This window comes from Coturnix japonica, chromosome 2 (assembly GCF_054131305.1).
Source record: "Coturnix japonica strain WE chromosome 2, WE-NBRP24, whole genome shotgun sequence".
NCBI lineage: Eukaryota > Metazoa > Chordata > Aves > Galliformes > Phasianidae > Coturnix > Coturnix japonica.
In genome coordinates, this window is record NC_140664.1 from 54776815 (window position 1) to 54794211 (window position 17397).

The 17397-nt window shown below is 36.6% G+C and overlaps 1 protein-coding gene across 3 annotated transcripts in view; it reads left to right on the forward strand.

Annotated features, from left to right (window-relative positions):
• The window catches only part of INVS (inversin), a 78843-nt gene that overhangs the window by 18867 nt on the left and 42579 nt on the right, over positions 1-17397 (forward strand). For all 3 annotated transcript variants that reach the window (XM_085539804.1, XM_015855084.2, XM_015855087.2), the window contains exon 4: positions 11793-11966. Coding sequence is in view for 2 of the 3 variants with exons in the window: in XM_015855084.2 (XP_015710570.2) it covers positions 11793-11966 (174 nt within the window). In the remaining variant the exon portion in view is untranslated. The remainder of the gene's footprint in view (positions 1-11792; positions 11967-17397) is intronic.

Genomic DNA, 17397 nt, shown 5'->3' on the forward strand with positions numbered 1-17397 from the left:
TTATTTTCATTTATTAAATTCACTTTCGTACTTCTGTGAGTAAAATTTAGAAGAGCATCTGTGCTGACAGCTTCCACGTTATTATCTGATCTTTTCTAGCTTCACTTCCATAGCAATAATTCTTCAGACTGATAGAAGTGAATAAATAAGACGATAAAGGGATTCTGTTGTTTAAAATAATAATAATAATAAAAGACTCAGATTTTGTTGGGAAGGCAGGCTAGAGCTGAACAGCTTATAAACATGTTTTAGGACAGTTGGACCAATCAAAGCAAATACTTTGTTCAGGGAGGTGCAGAGGTGGTTTTTGACAGGATGTTGTTCCACATTGTTGGGTGTATGGCTGCTTTGCGTTGACTTAATTACTTTTCAAGTGCTAGATTAGCTTTACACACTTTTATCAATGATAGCTCTCTCATTTTATTTTCTTCAAATAATAGGTGAAAATTTCTTCAGCATTTGAACCTGTAAATAATGACTGCACTTTAAAAATGTGCTTCTTACTAAGCATGGTACTATACTTTGTGTGTTGTGGGTTTATCTGAATAGATTTCATTCTGTTTCACTTACTGTTGTTCCTTTAGCGTGTGTAGCATTGTGGCATCCCTCAGCGCACAAGAGATCTGCCCAGCTCTCCTCCCAGGACACTGATGTCTGCAGCCAGGCGTCTATCTTACAGAATAGATTACAAGCAAAGGCATCTCCCTGTTTGAGTGTCCTTTCCAAAACATCATTCCTGCATTAATTATCCCTCCACAGCTGACCTCACAACTGATCTTTAATGGTTACAAGAAGAAATATTGTTGTTAGGACTGAGAAACCACTTACTTGTTTGTGTCCAGATTTGTCACTGACAAATTCAAGCCAGACTTTTGCTAGTATTAGCTCATCAGTTTGGCTTAGTTTTGTTTTGTGACCTGCTCAATGATCTCTCTCTGAATGAGGTGACTTTTTTTTTCAGGCTTTCTGTAGTAAAAAGTGAAGGTATTTGTTTGCACTGATTATTAATTTAAATTTAAAGGAATTGGTTTTGTATGAAATATTTCCGCATTCTCTTTAATACAAGTAGTACCCGGAACGGATCATCTTGAAACATGACACCTTTCTGCTGAATTCTCCAGGAATCTTCTATTAGGTGACTGACACATCCTTAATCTGATGCTCAGCCTTGTCAATTGAATCAATAGTATGCTAGATAGGCTGGCTTCAGAACGAAGGGCTGTTGCAATAGAAGGTATTTGAAATACAAATCTAGATCTTATGGCCAGCCACAAACTCCAGGAGCACTTGTTTTTCATTTGTCTATCTTTTTTTGTCTGTAAACAGTAGGTTAAATTGTTGATGAAAGAGAATTAGATGAATCACTCTCAAAGTGGCGTGTGTAAATTCAGTAGTTTCTCAAAAATCAATAGCATTTCTTAAAATATAAATTCAATGTATCTATTAAAATTGTCTCTTTGGTTTCTTTGTAGATCTATTTCAAACACTTAGGTTTTTATTAATGAAGAACGTTACTCGTTTTTATTGGAGGAATTATTGCTACTGAAATATTCAGTGTTTTGTTTTATTATTAACAACTATGTATGTAGTCTTCCAATAGAAACATTTAAATATAAATCTACATATGCATAGAACATTGTTGTTTTGGGGTTTTTTTCTTGTTCCACAACTATGGTGCAGATTTAGGAACACTTGCAATAAAACCAAGCTTGACCTATTGTTTTATCCACCTGCACTTTGAGCAGAGAGAAACAAATCCAGTACTTTAGTGAATGTTAAGATGAGGTCTGAATACCTTACTAAGGCTTTGGTGTATTTCCCAGTACTGTGAGTAGATCTTTTTTAATCTCATGCTTCACTGTAGTATCTTTAGAAGCTGTGAAATATTATATTGTGTTTATATACAAACTCAATAATTATTTAAAGTAAGGGTAAGCTTATGCTGTTAAAGGTTATTTACTATATGAGTTTTCTACTTCTTTAATAATCCTGGAAATTTCACTGTGGCTGGAGACCTTTTCTTATGAAATAGAATTTGGCATGCATTTTTTTTAATAATTTCACATGATGGTTTGTTAAATAGCTTAAGATATTTGATAGAGTTTTGTCTTCTTAAAGTATGTGCTTACACAGTTTTTTGTATAGGCATCCTGCGTCTTAAGAAAATGCTTTTGAATAACCATCCTAACTTGTCTTGCATCTCTAGAACTGGCAGTTTAGGAGAGATTAGGTAATGTACAACTAAATAATCAGTAACAGACATTTGCAAAGCATCAGCAATTAAGTAAGTTATACAGGTATTTACTGAAAATGGAAATAATGTTGCAAATTAGGATATCAGTCCAAACTTTACTAGGATTGGAAAAGAATGTGAATGTAGGAAAATGCAGTTTTGAAAAGGAAGACTGCTTTATCTCAGAGATGTACTAGCCTTTTAAAACTACTTGTGCTTCAATACAGTTTAACTTAAAGCCATTCAAATGAAAAAAATGGGCTGGACTCGATGATCTCTAAGGTCCCTTCCAACCCGCACGAAACTATGAAATGAAGAAAGTGAATGTAACAAATATTTTCCAGCACTCCTTTTCTGGAGAAGGAGATCAGTGCTTGCTAACAAATCTTTCAGTAGCTGCTTAAAACTTGTTTGTAGAGTATTTCCAAAGAAGTGGGCACTGATGCTGTAAATATGGGTGATGTGTGTCAGGTTTTCTCACAAATCCCCAGAGCTTGTCTTTTGGGTATTTGTACTGAGTGTCTTCAAAAGATTGCTGTGGGAGAACAAGTAAGTAACAGTAGAACTGAGATCAAGTGGAAATTAGAATGCTAATTGCATTTTCATACTTGAAGTATTTTTTAAGTGAAAATGTCTAATTTCTATAGGTAGACTATAAAATTCAAGAGCTGAAGAGCTGAAAACACTACACAAAAAAAGCGAGTACAGGACACAGATAAATGAGTTCAAGGACTGTAAGATGTAAGCACCTCTTTTAACTTATGCTGGGAATCTGTTTTACCTTAGTTTTTACGACACTGGTCACTTTTTGTCTCTATTGTATTCTCTGACTGTGTGCCAGTTGATAGCTCAGTCCATTCCTATGGAAACCAAAATACTGAAGCCAATCTTGCAAGAGGCTTTAGGAAGAAGTGCTCAGAGTTCAGACACTGCCTTGCTTTCAGTCAAAACATCTGATACAACTAGTCTCAAGTCCTACTGATGTTGTTGGCAGATGTATTGCCTGAGATGCTTTGCCAGCTGGATGGACGTGACCAACTTGGAAAGTGGTAAATAAGGTTTTTGGCTATTCAGAGGGTTTTTACTTGTGAAACTAGTATGCTGCTAACAAAGATGCTAAAAGGTACTTTTTGAGATTAAACCCAGTGTCAAACTTAGTAGTGTTTTTGCCATAGTTTACTTGACATAATTATTTCACATACGTAAATCTGCTGATGATTTGCTGCACAGAAGACATCAAAGCATCCTTGTGTTTTCAGACTCCCGTACTTTAAATTAATGAAATCCTTTAAATTATTCAACCTCTCATTTGGTGCATTTTCAGTAGGGATGTATTTTTGTACCTTCCATGTTTAAATGAAGAATGATTAGTCCAGATATTAAGAACTATTGCTAAAATAGGTAAAATAGCATATGGTCACCATAATGCTCAGATAGCTGGAACACTTCTGTGAAGAAATGCTGAGGGAGTTGGCCTTATCCAACCTGGAAGAAGTTCTGGGGAGGTCTCGTTGTGATCTTCCAGTGCCTAAAGGAACTTACAAGAAAGTTGAGGAGAGGCTCTTCATCAGAGTGTATAGTATTAGTACAATGGATAATGGTTTTAAACTAAAAGAGAAGTGGATTCTCCATCCTTGAAGACATTCATAGCCGAGTTGCATGGGGCTTTGGGCAGTCTGGACTAGAAGGAGGCCTCCCAGCTTATGTTGGGGAGGGCTTTAATTAGATGTAATTTAAAAGTCCCTTTCAGCTCAAACCAGTCTATGATTCTGTGTTCCTGATTCCTTCCTTATTCACAGTCTATGTATCAAAATCATATTTATTGTTGAAGACACAAAGCAAAAAAAAATTACTAGGAGCTTGTCTGTGATTCTAATTTTGTCTATTCTTGATACATAGCAATTAAAATTTATCTTAAAATGTATTAGTGTTTTAACGTACTAAAAATGGATAAACAGTCATAAGCTTTTTTGCTCAGTTAACAATATTATGAGTTGAACTTACATAGCAGCATAGCATGTCGTAACTGGAGAGACAGCCTGCCATTTTGATGGTGACTTTACTCACTTAACTAGAAATTGAGATTCTAAGTAGCTGTATTGATCACACTCTTCCCCAGAACTGTTCAAAAATTAAAAATGAGCTGTGGTATTCAAGGAGTCTCGGAATGGTGCAGTCATATATACAGTGCTAATAGTCATTGTAACCAGACTTGAAATAAAGAAGTTTCACTATATCATACATTTTTTTTATTTTTCAATTTCAAACACACATTTTCTTAATTTTTAACTCTAAATAATTATTTGAAATTTAATTAACATATTTACTTGCCAGCCGATATTTTAATAACGTTTCTGAAGATTCCTTGTCAGATTTCTGGCAGTTAGCTGATAATAGAAGCATATAAAATGACATCTTTTGATATTTTAATTTCTTGCTCTTCTGGAACAATATTCTGTATACATATATATATATATAATTAGAGATATGATAGTCACAGCTAAGTGTTTGGTTTCTTCCCTGAAACGCTACTAAAACAGACAGGTGTTGATGAGAGAAAGTCCATCATATGCTCCATGTCATTCTAAGTCGTTCTGGGAACATACTTCTCAAAAGGATGCTGATAGATGAAACAACCTCAAAAGAAAGTGTTAACCAGCATCTGTATAGCCTCTTTTCTTTCCAAAGACACTATGACTCTTGGGTTTTGAAAGTCTGTGATGAAGTTGTTATATAGAGCGAAGCATCCTCTCTTCTGCACTTATTTGCTGGGAAGAAAAAGCAAGTTTAACTATGCATGCTTGTATACGTAGTAAGATTATCTTCTGTAAGACCAGGTAGGTCAAAGACAGCAGTTTCTACGATGTCCGTGAACATGAGCAAAATAACTTCACTTGATGAGCAAAATAACTTCACTTGCCACTTTTGTTTTAAAAGAAGAAGATCACAAATGGATCTTCATCCTTTTATTGCTTAGCCAACAATTTAGGAGTTCAAGTTCTTTGATTCTCACTGCTTCTTGAAAGCATTTGATAGCAAAGAGTTTTTCTCAACTTCAGCTGTAGGATCTGTGCTAGTCTGTTGGCAAAGCATGCAAAAGTAGTGCAAATTGGCTGCTATATTCTGTTTAGATTTTAAGTTATATTCTGGAATGCTTTTGTGTTTTTCGTGTTTTGCTCCAGTGAGTATCTGAGCACACAGCACAGTTCAGTATTTGTCACCCTGTAGATATATACTGATCTAAGAGACTTGCATGTCACTTTTGAAATTATAGATAGCTTTGTGTCTGACATAACAAAGATTATATCTTAACTCTATTATAAATCCTGATTACTTTTAAGGAGTCTTGGGTTTAAAAAGCTTAATATCTCATCTGACTTTTTCTCATCTTAAAATATCAAATAATGTATTTGGGGCAGAAATAATGGATTTGAGGATTTTCTTTGGAAAACCAGGTGAGTGGCCAGACATGCTGAACTTCCATGTATGCTTCCAACTATGATTCTGTCCCAGACTGGATCTAAACCAAATAAACTGTGTATGTAAGTGAACGTGTAGGCAATAAGCTGTGATGTAATTGTTTCCCATTACATTACGCTTAATACACACAATTAATACACATACTCTCAGGCTGTGGTTTTGTATTTAGTTATATTGTCTTAAGTATGATGTACTAGTTTAAAAAGGAAAATTCAAACACTAATAATAATAATATACTTTAAAAGAATTATCATTAGCCATACTGTGACTGGTGTAGTATTAGAAAAGCAGATTTGTTATAGGTTTGCAATTAACTCAGCAATAATAACTTAGTAGTGTTGTGGTTTGTTTTTGGAAAGAGTAAAAATAAGTGAATTATATTCCACTGAAGAGGAGTTATTGATTATTAAATAGTTTCTCTTTTTATGAAAGCATATAGAGAAAATAGTAATAAAACATTTTACATAAGTGCTACTTAATAATGTATTTCTAAAATCAAAATCTAGTAAGCTAATACATTATTAAAATATGTATAATTATCCGATATCCTAAATTCCTTCTGTCACAGATGGTGAATTTGCTGTATCATTATTCCCTCTCTGCTCTCTTGGAGTGCACTTCTTTTAAACCACCAGACCTTTGCTCTCCCTGCTTTGTGGTGTCTTTTGTTTTTCTATTTGTGTACAATGTTCTGTGCACTTGCTGTGTGGGCTTAGTTATGGCCATTCGTTGTGTCAGGAGCTGTTATCAACCGTTAATGTCTGATGTTGGTAAGTCTCATTTTAACGGTACAGAAACAGCAAGGGACAAAATGAAAAATGCTTTTAATCAACTAAACATTCTTCAGGAATCATGAAAGTGCAGAATTTGGGTTTTGGAGTCCTTCGTTTGGAATACTGGCAAGTAATGGTTTATTTTGCAAGAAAAGTAATGGAGAAAAGTAGTTTGTTTGACCTCAGTAATATGCAAGGATGTCAAGTATGTTTCTAAGGGATAGATATATAAATGTAAATAGAAAACAATGAAAGATGTACACTACTTTATTGAATATTCTCAAAGATTAACCTGACATTTTGCTAACTGATTTTCTAGATGTAAATTCTACAGATAGCCTTTGTTAGGCCAAAAGTGTTAAGTGTTGTGCTAGGTGGAAAACTGCAGTTAAATGGAAAATTAGGGCACTAATCATAAAGTATGGTAAATAATTTAATAATAAACTGAAAGCAAGTACTGTTGAAATATGTACTATGAGATAGGAAGGAATATATTAGAATTCCTCAACAGATGCACTTGAATCTAGTATTAGTCAATATTTTTAATTAAGAATCTTGGCATCACAAGTAGTACTTTTTTGAAGGACAAGATAAGGCATTATTATCAGTTGAAGACAGGATTTGCGTGTCCAGAATACTAGGAGAGAATACTGAAATAGAAGGAATAGGAGAATACTAAAATAGGCTGAAAACGTGATGGTCTCTAATGCAGTTTCACGAGCACGGAGACAGAAAATTTTATTCAGACTGCAAAAGGGCATCTGTGTGCTAATGGATTGATTGGTAAGGTGAATGTACTTTTAGGTTTGTCTGTCAAGATACTTGCACTAGCAATAGAGAAGTATTTCTGCCACTCAGTACACTACATAGTGGGACCTATGTAATCTCTTCTTACTTGTGCTCAGAAAAAATGAGTTCAAACCAGAATGAATGCAGAGAACTAGGAATATTTTGAGGGAAATGTAGGGCTTAGCCTTTATTACTGAAATGAGAAGACTAATGCTTGTGTTCAGGTTTTAAAACTTATGTTATACTTTAATAGGTAGAAAGATAGAAAGGGGAGGGGAGAAGGGGAACCCTTAATTAAGATGAGACTGAGAAAAATATGGATAAAGCAACACATTAGCTCCAATTAAATATCTGTGAATTTATTGAAAATAATTGGAAATCATACTCCTTATGATGTTGGAGGATTGAATTATGTAACCTAGAGGCTCAGTTTTAACTTTCAGATCTGATTTGTAGTTCTAGTATTTCAGTTTTGCTGGAATTATGTGCCAGCATAATTACATAATTACATAATTACTACATCTTAAGGGTTTATGACTGTCTCAGTAGTGGAGAGCCTTAAAACCCACCTCCTTTGTAAGGAGTTGTACTTGTGAGTTGTTTTACATTCTTTTTGATCTTTCTTATCCCAGTACTAGCAAAGCCCTTTTCTGATTTTGAATTAGATCCACAGAAGTAATATCTTCACAGCTTAAAAGCCTGTCATTCTTTTGAATGAGCCATGCAATGTCTACCAAGGAGCTCTAAAAGTACTGGGCTACCTTTTTTCTAATGCACTAGTAACCCTTATGTTCACTTAAATCATCACATGTTTAGCTGTGCTGTAGTAGTCAGCTCATGTGCAGTACATTATAAATTATTACAAATTAATCTTCCAAGTCATGTTCAATATTTCAGATGGGTTATTTATGTTTTTTTGAAACTATGGTCTCAGCAATAAATAGGGAAATAAGCCATGTTTCTTCCATATCTTGGCCCTTTTTAGCCCACTAGTGACACAGTGGTGGTAGCCTAACTATGGATGTGCTGTTGATTTCTGGAAAGTTCTCTTCTTTTAGAAAACGGTTAAGTATTTTTTGTAAAATCCAAAGGTGAAAATTGCAACTTGAAAAGTATATCCATGCTACAGAGAAGGAGTGGTTAATCGGAGCATAGGTTGTGTAATGACCAGCTTAACTCACCAAGAAATTATGGAGTGAGTGAGAAGGGAAGTTCATTTTCACAAAGCTTTGTTGCGTTGTCAGTTGAATGTCTCTAGAATGTGGTTAAAGACTTCGTTTGTGTGTCTCTGTCTCTTTGCTGCATAAAATACTCACACTTGTTCATTATTTTCCCCTTCCCTTTATTCTTCCAATTTCTTCTAGAACCGTACTTGTTGTAGGAAATGGACATCAATTTACTGAGTCCTTTTAATGTACAAAGTAGAAGTGGTACAGGGAGAAGAAACATTAAGAGATCAAGACGGTTGATTCCCACTGTATTATTAAGTGTACTTGCTTACCGTCTTCTGTTATCTGTAATTTCAGAAAGGTGTTTGGTGCTTTATCAACCTAATAAATATCCAGGAGTCATCTGTGATAAAACTTTGTTTCAATAATATTAGTTCTTGGTATTAAGATAATAATGACTCATGCACTTCACTTGGTGTTTTATTTTAACAAACAATAGTAATTTGTGTTTTTACCTTTATGTTTTATATGAAGTTACCTGAAATTATTTTCACAGCTATTTTTTTAATGATAGTGTTTTATATGTTAGGTTGGTTGGCCTATTGTGCTACTGGAATGCCAGGTACTAGAGATGTATAATGCTATTTAAAACTTCCCAATAGTAATATCAAAATAATGATTGTTCTAAGTGTTGCTGTACTACTAAGCGCCTTTGAACTATGGGCCAGAAGGAACCTGTGTTTGCCTGTGTGTTTTGGGAGATGAAACGTGGACCAGAAGGACGTGTGCCCCGGTGGCACAGTGGTAGGGACGCCGCTTTGCAACACACGAGCCCGGGTTCTAATCCCTGTGGCGCAAGTGGTAGAAGTGCCGCTCTGCTACACAGAGGCTCGAATCCCGGGGGCTGGACTCGATGATCTCTAAGGTCCCTTCCAACCCGCACGAGACTGTGATACTGTGATACTGTGTGACCTCACGTGTTAGTGTGGCTTTGTCATAGAATCATAGAATTACTCAGATTGGAAAAGACCTCACCGATCATCAGTTCCAACTGCAGCCTAACCATAGTACCCCAACTCTAACAACCCTCTGCTAAATCATATCTCCAAGCACCACATCCAAATGGCTCTTAAACACATTCCAGGGACGCTGTGTCAACCACCTCCCTGGGGAGCCTATTCCAGTGTTTAACTACCCTTTCTGTAATAAAGTGTTTCCTAACATCCAACCTAAACTTACCTTGGCGCAACTTGAGGCCATTTCCCCTCGTCCTGTCACCAGTGAGAAGAGACTTACCCCACTCTCACTGTAAGCACCTTTCAGATACTGGAAGAGAGCGATAAGGTCTGCCCTCAGCCTCCTTTTCCCCAAACTAAACAGCCCCAGCTCCCTCTGCCTCTCCTCATAGGGTTGATTTTCCAAGACCTTCACAAGCCTTGTTGCTCTTCTCTGGACCTGCTCCAGGACCTCCATGTCCTTTTTGTACTGAGGTGCCCAAAACTGAACGCAGTACTCGAGGTGAATGTTACTGGGATTCTTTACCTATACCTTTGTGCCTGTGTTGGGTTCAGTTGTGTATCATGTATCCCATTATCCTGAACTTCGCTAGGGAAGAGGAGCACTGCAGATAAGTAGTGTAAAAGGTCATTGTCGTTTCATTGTTGTCATCTCTGGTGATGTTTTAAAAAATAAATAAATCATAAATTGTTTGGAAGAAACAGAATGTTTCTTGTTTCAGAATGAGAGGATTTACTGCAGATTCATTTCCTAAGGAGGGGTATTTGTTAGGGGCTAAGCATGCAACAGAATAATGTAGTAGTAACTGGTAGAAAAATGGTAACAGCGAAGATAAGATAGAGTGTGGGGAAAGAAAGTAGTAATGAAAATGCATGTTTCCTTAGTTACAACTCAAACAATAAAAATGCGTTCCTTTAGTTTTATGTATTCTTTTAACTTTGTCTTCTTACCCACTCAATTCATTCTGAAAGCACAGTATATTTGTAAATCTTTCAATAAATATCCATCAACAAGAGAAAATCAAGTTTTTTTTTCTTTCACGTGTGTGTATGGACATTGAGTAGGAAATACTGAAAATAAAGGAAATGTATTATCCTCCGTGATAGAGAATAGCAGCTATATTTCTTCCAAGTCTGATATTCTCTCAAGTTATTTAATGTTGTCTTTCCCCAGTATAATTGCCAACCACAGCATGATACACTGCATTTTTTTGCTAGCTTTTTTTCTTTTTTAATGAGTTTTGCAAATTCTTCTTATATTTACCTGTAAAATATGTTGGTAATAATGGAAAATTTTCTTCTCCCTAATTCATCCTGAAATTTATTATTAATTCATATTGTATGTGTTCTGCATTTATTAGTAGCTGTGCAAATGCTTTCCTGTTCTGCAGTTGTATGTCAGTGCATGCCTTGGTGCGTGTCTGTGTGTGAAAATGATAGAATGCTAATGTTATGCTTCCTGTGATATCCAGCTGAAAAAAAAGAGAATTAGTCACTCACTGCTTGCTGAACTTGCTGTGAATGCTGTTAACTGTCTCTGGCAACAGAAGTTTGCATTTGCACACAGGTTTGCAGTAAGATTTTTGGCAGGTGTAGGGCTTTTAGGGCTTTCGCTGAAGAGCAGGGGTCAATGATGACTAACTGTAGAAGCAGAAGAAGGTTATTTTGGCCAAGCATATTCATGATAGGTCTTTCCTGTTTTTCATTTTGAAATAAAATAGCAGAACAGGAATAAAATAGCTGCTTATATTTGTTTTAGGCGTACTTGGTGAAATCCACTCTGCTCACATAGTGCTCAACTCTTAGACAAAGACCGGAATGGTAACATATGTGAAATCTGCCTTTTCATTCTTTATGGCTTCTATATCACGTTTTGAAAAAGAAAACAGAAATATTTGTATGCCCTGGCACTGGATACTGTGGGCATCTCTGGGACTGTTTGGCCCATCTCTACCCTACCATTATGGTGACAAATTGATTCACAATTCTGAGTCTTAGGGTATACAGAAATACCCCCATTCCTTGCAATTCCTTACAAAATGGCAGTCTTTCTTATATTTAGTTATATTCCTTATTTGATATCTGTTTGCCTGCTGAAACCATATCTAATGGCTTTATTTCAGTTGTTACATGGTGAGCCGGGTCTTACACTACACTACCAGAAGATATGAACTTAATGTTTTGGTTTCTTAAAGATCTTTATTATGGGTTTCCAAATCTTAGAGGTGTTGTTATTGTTGTTTAAAGTATTGTGATGCAACAGTAAATATATCAAAACAGTATCATTGTTTTGTTTTATAAACTGAAATTTCTCCTAATTTTCCTTACCCAGGGAAATTACCGCTTCATGAAACTTTTACTGGCTCGTAGAGGGAACTGGATGCAGAAGGATTTAGAGGGTATGACACCATTACATTTAACGACACGTCACAAAAGCCCCAAATGTTTAGCTTTGCTGCTAAAACATATGGCACCTGGAGAAGTGGATACCCAGGATAGAAACAAGGTAAAAATATTACTTATTTTAAGACAATGTTTGTAGCAGGTTTAGAAATTGAAGTTGCAAAAAAACATTTGCATGGGAAAAATTATTTCAGTAGATTAACACATTTTTTCTGATCCTTTGAGTTAGCAACAATCAGGGGTATTGTACTGATGACCATTAACAATATTAATATTTTCCTGATGATAATAATGTAAAATTTTGTTGTACCTACATTCATATTCAGAGTACTTAATCTAATAGAGAAATGGGGACTTTTTAAACATTCAGAAGAAAAGCTGTCTTTCTACAATTTGTAAGTGATCTTGGAACTCATGCAAAAAATCTTCCCATCAGGCACTGATCTACCACTGAATCAAATGTCAGTGCTCCAATCACATGCTTGTATCACTTCATGATTAACATACCAATTTGGCAAGACTGGCTTTAGTGAGCATTATCATATCATTTGTATCTTATGTAGTGTGTTTTTATTGTATCAAACGACTGGGCTTTCTAGCAGTCTCATTGTGTAAACTCTGAAATCCTTATCTTATTCTGCTTCCCTGATGATAGAATTAGCCATCTGCAAGCTCTGTTTCCAACAAATGAATCTCCTGTCTTCTCCAGACAATAGAGTTGAATCAGCCTGTGCCCTAGCAATAAGCTGTTTGCCTTCCAGGGTGTTCTAACATGTATCATGGAAACCCTGGCTGTAATTACAGCATTCACTCTGGAGAGGTCATGCTGATTCCTGACCACGTTATAATTAATTAACAAAAGCATCTGGAAACCAGCCAAAACCTTTTAGGAACCTTGCTTTTATTTCAACAGAATTTCCAAAGCGGTATTAAAGTATTGCCAGTATTTTCCACAAAACATAAAGCACTTTTATTCCAGTTCTTGTCATGAGTAGTCAAAGTAGCAAGAATGGAATTTAGGCACTCTTGGGAACAGAGACCAACAGGTTCAACCCTGGTTGGCACATAGCTTATTCATTTCCCTTATTGTAACTGTGCATCAAGATTGTCAAATTTATTCTGGAAAATGTCACAGAATAACTGTATTTTACATTTATTTCTGTGTAGGCAATTGATTGAGAAGTAGATTGTGATAGATTGTGAGAGAAGCCAGTAAAGGAAACTGCTTTGGTTTGTAAGTAGTGAAATCTTTTTATGCCCATATCCATTTGTCAGCTTTAGCTTCACTTAAGAGATAGCATATGTTAACTTTTTTTCAAACTTCTACCGTTAGAAGTTTTTAAATTCATATTCTGACAGACTGCAATGGATTGAACATGCTATGGTGCTAGGCTATATGTCATTGTATGTGGTGTAAGTTTTCAGTCTACTTTCAGCCTCTCTAGTTATGTCTTAGAATGAGCTCTCTCTCAGTGAGCACCTGAGTAAACAAAAAATGTTAGTATCATATTATCATGGTACAAAACTAATAATCTAAAGCAACAAACACAAATAATAGGCTCCTTTTGCCTTCTTCTTGTACAGAGGTGTAAAGGATAAGGTAGTAAATTCACACATTCGATCTTACTATTCAAGGATGCTAATTTAGACTCAGATGTTTTGCAGCAGTTATTTCTCTTCAATTTCAAATCAAACTGCTATGTAGCATTTTGCTGACATATGAAGGTAGGGAAAAGTGGGGGAAATGGGGAAATAAAATAATTCTGCTTCTTATAACCCTGTACTATTTGGCAGTTGGGAAGGATGTGTCTGATGAGTAAATTACTTATTAATATACTAACATTTGCTTTTGTAATGATAAACATTGATAGCACACATGAAAAGCACTGACTGTCAGGTATTAGCAATATGGATTTATCTGGTGTTTTATTGGCCTGATGTTGGTCCATATACATTTGTATGGGAAACTGTTGATCACAGCCTGAACCTCTGATTAACCACCTGAGGCAAGCAATGAGTCAGATGCAGGAGCACAGGTGAAAGTAATTCAGCTGTTATACAGGAAGGGGTGGAGCTTGGCTCCACCTCTCTCAGATCTCATTTAGGGGCTGACCACCACTAAGGCAGGTTCCCTTTCTCTGGAGATCGCTCCTTTGTGGAGTTTATTGCGAGCCTTCAACATTGGTGAGTGTTTTCCATTTATCATAGATTATCTTTCTATCATGATAATCTTTCATATGAAACATCTATTTAACCTCTGTTTATCTATCAACTGTATAATTGCATAACTGTACAACGTTAGATCCAGTGGTACTCAGCCTGTGGAATTCTGAGTGATAAAGGACAATGTCAGAACCTTTGTTCAAAACAAATCAGTGTCTGCTGTCAATGTTCTGTTCTGTCTTCCCCTAGCAGAAAATAATTTTTTGATATGCTTTTCCATTAATTTCTGTCATTCTGAGGGATATCTAAATTGAAGAAAACCTAACTAATCACTGCTCTTCTGCGTAGTGCAGCTCTGGTACTGAGACCTGCTTCAAGTGATTATTCTAACCTGGACGTGATTGCTTAATACCAAGGCCCAGTATTTTCTCTAAGCCTGAAATGGCTGCACCTGATGACATTACCCTATTGGCTGACCAAGTGCCGTGTATAGTATTCTCTTGCCGTAGTCAAAGAATCCTCATAGAAAGCAATTGATCTTCTACGAGAAATACGTAAGAACTTCTCAATCTGATTATCATGTAAGATGGTGTGGTTTAAGCTTAGGTCAAGCTTTAGTATCAAAGATCTTTGAGTAGCTACCTTTCAGCTCAGAATTCTAAGATAACTGGGATGGGACTTATTCACATAATGTACAGGAACATAAAGAATTGCAGGGTCTATGTGGAGTGAACAGAGTTGTTCCAAACATAACCTTATATACCTGAAGCACATCCATGACTGCCTTAGATCTGCAATGTTATCCACAGCTGTAACTTTGGAACACACATTCATTGTACTGTGAGTAGTTATGCTGGAGTAATAACTGTTGATTGTTGATAAATCATCAGACTATATAAACCATATTGTAATGACATCTTATTCGAGCTTTCCGTAGGGCTTAAGCCTACACTGAGGTTATTGGTGGGAATTATATCTAGGCCATACTTCATGTGTAGTGTTCTGAGACATTATCTGTATTACGTGCATATGGTAGTGTGTTACAATTCATGTTATGATATCAATGCAAATAATTCTTTTCTGCACTTTAAAATGTGAAATAAATGACTCAACAAACTTCAGTAACTCAAACTTCTGATTAAAAATAACTTTGATAAAGGGAAGTATAAAGTTGTGCATCTGAGAAAGAAGAACTGTGTTGAGTGGTACATACTGGGGGCTAACTGGTTGGAAAGCGCCATGGCAGGAAAGGGTCTAGGACATGGATGTCCTGATTTTTGGCTTGCCTGGGCCACACTGAGTGAACAGGAATTGCCTTGAGATGCAGACACAAAGATATGCAGAGCAAGGTATGCTTCAAAAGTAATGCCTCCTATTTACTCCCATGGAGACTACAGAGAGCGCAGTGACACTGCTAGAGCAAAATGTCAGCTACAAAAGACTATTTTTCAATGTAGCCACTGCCTTTAGTTATGCATTTTTGCCAGCGTGAACAAGAGATTGTATGCTGCACTTGCAAATATCTGCACCAGTAGAGGTTACCCACCATCACTATTGTCACTGCTGAAATATGCTGCCCAATACCTCAGTGTGCTCGCATCCTGTTTGGTCACCATAAATATTCAGCAAGCACTGATGAATGTTGGTGGGTACTGCTTTTCCCAAATGGAGAAATTCAGTTACATGCCTTTGCTTCATACACATTTTCATGTCAGATGCCGTTTTGTCAGAGTGCCCCTCTGCTGCCATCTGTTGCACAGCTACAAAATTTAATAGAACATTGGTGGGAAGGCTCAGCCTCTACAGCCATACCACCACCACCCCCCTCTGACAGTGTGGTTTAAAATAGCAGCCATTAGTTTTACAGCAGCCCTCCTGAAATATATTATATAGTTCATGTATATAAATAACAAAACTTATTTTATTTTTTTATTAAAAGAAGAAAAGAGCAACAAAAACAGAGAATTAATGGGATATTTGTGATGCTAACATACCAAGCTGGTTCAATGGCAGTGACTGCAATTCTTAGTGTGTTCTCAAGGTGGTTGTTAGAGAATTTTAATGAAATTTTACTCTTCCAGTACTTATCCTTGAAAACAGTTGTTCACAAATGTGTGTACTGCCAAAAAGTGTTGACGTGAACAAGATGTGACTGTGAAGTGAGGAGGAATAGTATTTTTCTCTGGTAAGATAGGGCTTTTAAAAGTATAGAATTGCAATCAGATTTTTTAGTTGAATATCTGATTGCAGCTGTATACTGTGTCCAGTTCTGGCACTCCTGTTTAAAAAATAAAGACAGGAATCTTCTAGAAGGAATCCAGCAGAGGGCCACAAAAATGATGAAGGGCATGGAGCATCTCCCTTAAGAGGAAAGGCTGAGTGATCTGGGTCTGTTCATCCTGGCGAAAAGAAGACTGAGGGGCAGTCTGATTAATGTTTATAAATATCTGAAGGGGATGTGAAGCAGGTGGGTGAGATCAGGTTCTTCTCAGTGGTGCGTAGCAAAAGGACAAGGAATAATGGCCTAAAACTTGAATGTAGGAAGTATGTACAAACATGGAAGATCTTCTTTATGTTAAGGGTGTCAGAGCACTGGAGCAGGTTGCCCAGAGAGGTAATGGAATCTCCTATAGAGAAGACCTGTCTGGATGCCTATGTTTGCAACCTATTGTAGGGTACCTGCTTTAGCAGGGGTTTGTACATGATGATCTTTCAAGGTTCCTTTCAACCCCTGCAATTCTATGATTCTCAGGTAGTATATTTATGTTAAATGAAAATGGAGTTGCAAATATACCAAAAAAAGATTTATTTATTTTTTTCAGCAATCCTGAAACCTGACCTCAATTTCTTTTATCAAAATGGAAATAACTTGAGCAAGCAATGTATGGCATGCTCCCTGTGCCCTGGTTGCAGCTCGGTGTTAATAGCTTGTCAACATTTGATTGCTGCTGAGCAATGGGTGTGCTCCTGGGCCTGGCTGGGCTGCTTGGTGTTGCAGAGACTCAGCTGGGGGATAGATGGTGTGGGGCAGGGCCTGGGTTGCATTATATGTTGGGCTGAGCTGCATGCAGGCAGAGGGTTGGACATGCATGGCCTAGGAGTTCTGCTAGACATCAAGTTGGCCATAAGCTGATTTACTGGAGCAAATCCAATGGAGTGCTGCAAAAGTTACTAACAGGTCAGAGCATCTGACAGAAAGGAGAGACTGAATGAGCTGGGACTGTTTAGACTGAACAACACAAGGATGAGGAAAGTTCTTATGAATGTGCATAAATAGCTGGAATGTGACCAGGGTGGTTGGCAACTATCAAATTCAAAGAGGCAATGTGCATGCTTAGATATTCAAAGTTGATACTTAAAACTGTGAAAAG